Here is an 8,778-nt window from a genome sequence, read left to right as displayed (position 1 = left end):
TCACCAGGAAATAAATTTTCCCTGTCTAAAATGATGCTAGCTCGTTATCCTATCCCTGCAGAGTTGAGTAACAAGTGGGAAACTCCACTGCCGGTGGACTCTCATGTCGCCCGTCTTGTGGTGTCATCTACTCTGCCTGTCACCACTGTCACCTCACTGAAGGAACTGACAATTAAGTATATGGAGGGATGCCTGAAGTCTATTTACACTCTTACTGGTGCGGTACATAGACCCACTATGGCAGACTCCTGGGCTGCGAAAGGAATTGAAGCATGGGTTCAGGCAATTGAGGTTGAGCTGCCTCAGGATTTTTCTGACACTGCCAGACAATATCTGTCCTATATTACCACAGCCTCCCACTATATTCAGGAGGCGGCCTCTAATGCAGGTGTAATAGCAGCCAAGGCATCTACTACGTCTATCCTGGCTCGTCGAATTATGTGGTTGAAGTCCTGGGAGGTGGACCTGGACTCCAAACAGACCTTGGAGGTGCTCCTTTTAAGAGAGACATCCTATTTGGGGAGGATCTGAACAAGATTGTAACTTACTTGGCTACTGCCAAGACTGCGTGTCTCCCAAATACTAATCCTTCTGCTCCGAAGGCTAAGAGTACCACCTTTCGTTCCTTTCGACCTACAGGAAAAGCAAAGGGTCAGGCGTATCCGCGTCAAGCTCGTGCTTCCAAAACCACTAAGCCTAAATCTAAACAATCCTGTGCCGCCCGTCAGCCTGCTTCCAAACAAGACCAGCCTGCCGCATGACGGGGCGGGCCTCCGCCTGGGGGACCCCAGGGTGGGAGGTCGACTTCTGCAGTTCGCCCTGGCCTAGTTAAAGACCACTTCGGACGCCTGGGTGCGGGAAGTTGTCTCTCACGGGTACGCAATCTCTTTCAAGAGACGTCCCCCTCGCCAGTTTTGCACAACGGTTATCCCTGCGGATCCGTTAGAAGCGCAAGCTCTACACTTGGTTGTGCAATCCCTCCTGGACACAGGAGTGGTAGTGCCGGTACCTCTGTCCCAGAGAGGCAGGGGTTACTATTCGACCCTGTTTCTAGTTCCGAAGGCTAAGAGTACCACCTTTCGTTCCTTTCGACCTACAGGAAAAGCAAAGGGTCAGGCGTATCCGCGTCAAGCTCGTGCTTCCAAAACCACTAAGCCTAAATCTAAACAATCCTGTGCCGCCCGTCAGCCTGCTTCCAAACAAGACCAGCCTGCCGCATGACGGGGCGGGCCTCCGCCTGGGGGACCCCAGGGTGGGAGGTCGACTTCTGCAGTTCGCCCAGGCCTAGTTAAAGACCACTTCGGACGCCTGGGTGCGGGAAGTTGTCTCTCACGGGTACGCAATCTCTTTCAAGAGACGTCCCCCTCGCCAGTTTTGCACAACGGTTATCCCTGCGGATTCGTTAGAAGCGCAAGCTCTACACTTGGTTGTGCAATCCCTCCTGGACACAGGAGTGGTAGTGCCGGTACCTCTGTCCCAGAGAGGCAGGGGTTACTATTCGACCCTGTTTCTAGTTCCGAAGCCAAATGGGTCCTTCCGGCCTATACTCAACCTCAAAGCATTGAACAAAATTTGTGAGTGTCCAAATTCCGTATGGAAACACTGCGCTCTATTGTAATGGCCATGGAACCCGACGACTATATGGTATCCCTGGACATACAGGATGCTTACCTGCATATACCTATTGCCGTCTCACATCAACAATATCTACGGTTTGCTATTGGCAACCTCCATTATCGGTTTCAGGCTGCCATTTGGACTGGCCACGGCCCCTTGGATCTTCACCAAGGTCATGGCTGTGATGACGGCCCTTCTCCGCCATCAGGAAATCAGGATCCTGCCGTATCTGGATGACTTGCTGATCCTGGCGAACTCCCACAATGTTCTCCTCAGTCATCTGGAACTAACGGTCCAATTCCTACAGGCCCACGGGTGGCTCATCAACTGGAAAAAGTCCTCCCTGGTCCCTGCTCGGAGCATGGTTCACCTGGGGGCACTGCTGGACACACACAGCCAGAGAAAGTCCTGAAACTTCGCACTCACCCAAGAGTGTTGATACACTCAGCGATGCAAGTACTAGGCCTCATGGTGTTGGCGTTCGACATGGTAGAGTACGCTCAATTTCATTCCTGCCCTCTGCAGGGGTTAATCCTTTCCAAGTTGAGCAGGGGCCGTCCCTTCTGGATCTCCAACTGGGTTCTCCTGACAACGGATGCCAGTATGTGGGGTTGGGGCGTGGTGTTGGAGCAACACTCTCTCCAGGGTCGGTGAACCAGGGAGGAATCTCTCCTCCCGATAAACATTCTGGAATTGCAGGCAGTGTTCAATGCGTCGTCTGATTGTACTTGAGCAGGCCTGTTCAAGTACAATCAGACAAAGCCACCACGGTGGCATACATAAATCATCAAGGCGGCACTCGAAGCCGCATGACAATGTTGGAAGTATCAAAAATCCTCCATTGGGCGGAACGCCATCTGCCAGCAATTCACGCCAGAGAGTGGAGTTTTCATCCGCAAGTCTTTCAACTTCTAGTGGACAAATGAGGCCTACCAGATGTAGACCTGATGGTGTCTCGACACAATCACAAGGTTCCGGTCTTCAGATCAAGGACAAGGGATCCACAAGCAGCGTTCGTGGACGCACTGGCAATTGCATGGAACTTTCGGCTGCCATACGTGTTCCCTCCTGTGTCACTCCTGCCCAGGGTACTACGGAAGTTCAAGCAAGAAAGAGGAATACTACTTCTAGTTGCTCCAGTGTAGCCCAGAGGGCATTGGTTCTCAGACCTGCAAGGTCTATCGATAGGGCGTCCTCTTCTACTTCCTCAACGCCCAGACCTCCTCGTTCAGGGCCCTTGTGTCTATCCAGACCTGGCCAGACTGGCTTTGACTGCGTGGCTCTTGAAGCTTCACTCCTGAGGGCCAAAGGATTCTCCGAGGCGGTTATTCGTGCAAACAGGCTTCTGCATGGATTTATTACAGGGTCTGGAACTCTTACTTCACATGGTGTGCTGCTAAGAATTATGATGCCTATTCGTTCAAAACCTCCAGGCTTTTGGATTTTCTGCAACAAGGCTTAGATTTAGGCCTTCGTCTGGGCTCCCTCAAGGTTCATATATCTGCCTTATCGGTGTGCTTTCAGAGAAAAATTGCGTCTATTCGTGATGTTCATACTTTCACTCAGGGTGTTCTACGGATTTAGCCTCTCTATGTTCCCCCTGTGGTTCTATGTGATCTGTCTGTTGTCTTAAATGCCCTGCAAGAGTCTCCATTTGAACCTCTTGAGTCTGTGGACCCCCCGATATATTCCCTGTGGAATCCAGTGTACCTCGCAGAAAGAGATTTAACTATGGCAAGTCTACCATAAATATCCTTTTTTATGACCTGTGCCAATGGGCCTAATTTAGACCTGATCTCAGCAGCAAGATCTCTCTCTAATCGACACAACTATGTGCACTGCAGGTGGGGCAGATATAACATGGGCAGAGAGAGTTAGATTTGGGTGGGTTATATTGTTTCTGTGCAGGGTAAATACTGCCTGCTTTATTTTTACACTGCAGTTTAGATTTCAGTTTGAACACACCCCATCCAAATCTAACTCTCTCTGCACATGTTATATCTGCCCCACCTGCAATGCAAATGGTTTTGCCCACTGGAGAAATTTTTTGATGCTGCGATCAGGTCTGAATTAGGGGCCCAGTTCAGACCTAATCGCTGCTGTGGGTTTTCGCACAGCGTCGATTATCGATTGACTGACTGCGTATGCACCGCAATGTGCACGAGCATCGCCAAACAGCAACAGGCTGGTGCGAAAATTTCCATTGCACAGCCATTCGCAAGCTGATTGACATGAACAGGGCGTTTGTGGGTAGTAACTGACCGTTTTCTGGGAGTGTCAGGGAAAACACAGGCCTACCCAAGCGTTTTCTGGGAGGGCATGTGACGTCCGCTCTGGCCCCGATCAGCCCGTTCTGGTCGCACTGTAGGAGTAAGTCCTGGGCTGGGCACAGACTGCACATAGTGGGAAAATCATTAGATGGTGAGTGAGGTGCGAACGGATTTGCAGCTGTCAGCTGACTGAGGGACATTTTCGCACAGCGTACACATGCGATCGCACACTTGCACGGGTGAATTAAACACTCCCCTTGGGTGGAGACTATCTGAACGCAGGACAACAAAACTAACAACACAGTGATCAGGTCTGAATTAGGCCCTAGGCCCAATATCAATAGGCTTTTCAATTTGACAAGGAGTCAGTGCCCCATGAATACTGGCCATAAAGCGCTTAGGTAATTGGTTCCTAGATTGATAGGTTCATCCATGTCAACACTGGTTCAGCCCACAAAACTTTACAGCTAACTCTCTTTATGGAATAAACTTTGTTAATAATTTGATGTGAAGTTTTTGCTCTTCTAGTGATATGGAAATAATCTATGGTAAAAATAGGACTCTGTTGCGTATTACACAATTTTTTTGCTTCTTACTAAATTATATTTCTCTTGTATTGCAGTGAAATTGGAACGGTTTGAGATTCCTATCAAGGTACGATTAAGCCCAGATCCCTGGACGCCTGAAACTGGTCTGGTTACAGATGCATTTAAACTGAAGAGAAAAGAACTGAAAAACCACTATTTAACAGACATAGAGAGGATGTACGGAGGGAAATAGAAAAGTAACACCATGTGACTTTCTACAGACTTGGATATACATGCTCAATTTGGGAAAGTTGTGACTATGCATGTTTGTGCAGTTAAAAGTGAAGAAGAATTATTATTGGTTTTAATGACTGAAATGTAAAATGTTTTCACCTGAATTCTGAATTATGAACTAGTCAACGGTTATTTATTTGAACAAATCATTTGCACACAACACCCTCCACCTTAACGTGTTATCATATTACCAATATGAAAGTGACATTTTATTTCTGTAGTCATAAAAATAATTGGTTGGTTAAGGGTATATAAACACAAGTGTGGGGTTATGGGACTTTACTTTGTTTTCTCATTACGAGGACATCTAAATGTATGTGGAATACGAACAGTGGGGCAGATGTATTAACCTGGAGAAGGGATAAAGAAGTGATACAGCAGTGATAAGCGTTAGGTGATCACGCACCAGCTAATCATTACGGATTTGGAAAATGACAGTTAGGAGCTGATTGGCTTGTGAGTTATCATCTTGCACTTATTACATCTACTGTTCTACATACATTCTAAATCTTTTTCTAGATGTGTCTCCTTAAAGGAAGAAATAGATTGCAAAACCCTTCCTGACTGACTCTTGGCTGTTTGCACTTTGTGGTTTTCTAAGTTGTTGTAGTTTATGATTGCTATATAGGCAGTGGTGGTGTTCTCAAACATTCACACTTTGTGATCCATCTATTTTATAGTTACAATCCCTGTGCTTACCTGCCCTAGATATGGAATATGCAGAGCAACTGTGTTGGTTGTCACTGGCATGATGCTGGCACCATAATGGACAATCCTCTTGTACAGTACAGGATTGGAACTTTTACTGCCATTCTATGTGGAAGATAATCAGTGCCCGTGTAATAGCTGGATATGACTTGATCATAGAATCTGGTGTGTACTCTCAGCTCCAGATTCCTATTTGATCATAACTTTTAGTGCATTGGATATTCTTCCTGCTGCCAACACTACCAAATATTTAGCAGCGTTGACTTTCACAGCGCAGCAGAGTGCAATACACTGAAAATACGATCATTTATTTACAGGAAGACTTTTAGAAAAACGTGGCATGTGGGCATCCCAAAGCCTTTGTACTGTGCTATCATTAAGCAAATTCTTAATTAGTAACTTTTTCGAGACAAAACATTGAAACCAAAAAAAAAATGCAACTCGCTCATTCTTGATACGAGTGTAACCGGTTGGTTATGTATTACTGTATTTATTATGTGACTTTACATATCGGGACTGACAATGTGTCTTTAGTACTACTTCTAAAATACATTTAGGGACAGATCCAATTACCTGTGTGGTTCACCGCTTGTTTAACGCCCAGAGCTATTCAAGTATTATGCATTTTCCCCATGCTATAAATCCGTGGGTAACGTGCGCGAACACATAGATTCAATGTAAAGTGCTGGAGTCTATGGGTTTACCTGCATATTAAACCCCAGCAGCTACAGTTACAATAGATTTTTCTTCACACATGTCATGAGGCTGTGATGAAAAATACTTGTTATGCATGGGGATGCAGAACCTTACTAAACAGGTCCGAGCCAACAATTAGCCGCAGCTAATTGTTTGTCCCTAAATTACATCTTATATCGTAAGATTATGATATGAACCAAAATATCCCAAATATAGGTTTGCAAATTGTAAGAGACTGCTACGGGTGTTGCTTTAAAGCTCAATCACTAGAATGTTTGCTTCTTTTCTCTTGTATATTTATATACTGGAAATTCTGTGTATTAAATATTGGTATAATCCCATGTTAACAGGGGCTGCTGTAATGCTGGCTATAGGCCAACAATTCTCCCTATTCATGGGCTTATCTTTTTTTTTTCTTCTGCATTGGTTCCTGTAGTCTAATCTAGCCATCATCTGTAGTTGGTGGTTTACACATATGAATTTTTAAATAATGTAAGGGTTAGACTAGTTGCTGATCACCTGCTGTTGAACTACAGCTCCCAGCATACCCTGCCAGCCAGGTGCTCAACAGCAGCATGAGTCACAGCTAGCCTACCTCTCTATAAAACAGGATGATTCTTGATGCCGATGTACTTGCCATTTTTCTAATGTTGGATCGTTACTGTTGTTGTAATGCTTTGTACAGTTGTCCGCTAGCCACAGAACATGTTCCCTTGTAAGAGCTTAAACTATTTATTAGGATGACTATATTTTGAAACCTATTTAAAATCATATGTATATGAAGTTTTCAGATGTCTTTTATTGTCACTGTATAGAAACTGGGTTTTAGGGGGTTGTTTTTTTTTTTTTTCCTTTTTCTAATTGTTTGTTACTGAAAGATGACATATTTTCTATGGTATCGCCTGTAGCCAGTATACGACTAGAATATTTGTGCTGTACTTAGGTATGAAACTTTGTTCTAGTCTGGGTTTGGACAAACTGATGTCATTTTGTTACAATTCCCGGTGCACCATTGGCTAAACTTAGTTATTCCTGCAGTTACCCTACAGCTGGACCTCTCTTTTACAGACTAGTTACCGCAAGTCCTGAACAAACATACTGCGGCCTTAAATCTCCCTCGGACTAATCCAGTAATACTGTATTGTGCGTAAACAACGTTTCAGACTACGTTCTTGATGTCCGTTAAAATCACATGGGACGTTAAGTTAATTTAAATGGCCCTTAAAAGGGATTGGTTAGTCTGTAAGGTATGTTAGGTACAAAAATTAATTCTAATTTTCATGTACCAATCATTGAACATTCCTTACAAGTGACTAATGGTGTAAAATCAACAATCAAAGCAAGCCCTTATAATGTACCGCTCATTTATCCATAATGGAGGCAGCCTTTTTGTGCTCTCCACAATAATTTGAGAATGTGGCTATCCGTTACCTGGGACCCAGTGACTCCTGAATGTGCGGCCTCGCGAGACTTAGTCATGCAGTGCCATGTTGATGTCACTAATTCTTGGTGTATTGATAGCCAGTGGTCTTGTGAACATTGTTTAATCTGCTTCCACTGGGTATAAGTGATCGGTGTTCTTATAAACCGCAAGAAAAACAGCCAGCCATTATTTTTTTTTTATAAAAATGGAGCTGCTTTTATATTTATCACTGCCAGAGAAAAAGGGACCACTTTAACCTTTTAAGGGGGAAAAAAAACAAGAGTTTTATGGTTTTTGTGTATTTTGTTTTCTGAACATATCGAGTTATTGGAGTCTCTTGCTACCTGTTAATTTATTACAATTTTCCAGCTTTAGATGACTCTGGTAGAACAGATGTTGACGTGTCATTAACATGACATGCATTTGATAGTGTGACATGAAATGCTTGACTCTTTTGAAAGGTGTGTGTTGTTGGTGGGGGTTTTTTGTGTTTTTTTTCTGTTTGTTTTGGTTTTTGTTTTTCTACAAATTGTGTATTAAAAACTGCCTTTGTGTGTCTATTTCTGATTTGTCTCAGGATTAATGCCTCCATTGAGGACAGGAAAGTGAAACATGCATTCAAACCAGGATGAATAAAATGGTTACATTTGGTTACAAAGCACAAATGTGTGTTTATTTTATATTCTTATTGTCAAAATTGTTGCATTTAAAAAAACAAAAACATACATTTTATTGAGCGAATCACCATAAAATACAACAGACAAGACTCCTAGAACTCTTAATTACACATTTATACATATGAGGTCTGAAATAATAAAAATAACAATGAGGTGACCCATTTTAAAGAGTGTTAGAGCAAGAAGACAATTTCGCAGTGACTGTGTGGCAAGCCATCTGAGAAGGAGGGGATTAGGGAAGAAGAAAAAGAAAGGAGAGAGAGAAGAGTAAAGGAAAGACCAAAAATGACAAGGAGGAAGTATGTTTCTTGGGGTGGGATGGGGGGGTTTGAGCTCTAATCACGAAGCCCAAAAGTTAAATATAGTCAAAGGGTTCAGTGCTAAATGGGGAGGAAGCGTTTTGGGAAAACAGACAAGGAGACAAGATTTTGTCAAAGGACTTTGAGGACATATTTATATAATACCAAATACGTGACAAGATTACACAGGTCATGGTGTGGGATTTTTCCAGTTGGCTATTTGACAAGTCATAGCAGATACAATATGCCTAAATAGTTTATTTTAGT

At 43.7% G+C, this 8,778-nt stretch overlaps 1 protein-coding gene across 5 annotated transcripts in view; it reads left to right on the top strand.

Annotated features, from left to right (window-relative positions):
• The window catches only part of ACSL4 (acyl-CoA synthetase long chain family member 4), a 293,951-nt gene extending 285,751 nt beyond the window's left edge, over positions 1 to 8,200 (top strand). For all 5 annotated transcript variants that reach the window (XM_063937299.1, XM_063937298.1, XM_063937301.1 and 2 more), the window contains exon 16: positions 4,510 to 8,200. In XM_063937299.1, coding sequence (XP_063793369.1) covers positions 4,510 to 4,667 — 158 coding nt within the window. In that variant the 3' untranslated portion in view covers positions 4,668 to 8,200. The remainder of the gene's footprint in view (positions 1 to 4,509) is intronic.
• The last annotated feature ends 578 nt before the right edge of the window (positions 8,201 to 8,778 follow it).

This window comes from Pseudophryne corroboree, chromosome 8 (genome assembly GCF_028390025.1).
Source record: "Pseudophryne corroboree isolate aPseCor3 chromosome 8, aPseCor3.hap2, whole genome shotgun sequence".
Classification (NCBI taxonomy): Eukaryota; Metazoa; Chordata; class Amphibia; order Anura; family Myobatrachidae; genus Pseudophryne; species Pseudophryne corroboree.
Note: the sequence above shows the minus strand (reverse complement) of the source record. Positions and strands in the feature narration are given on the sequence as shown.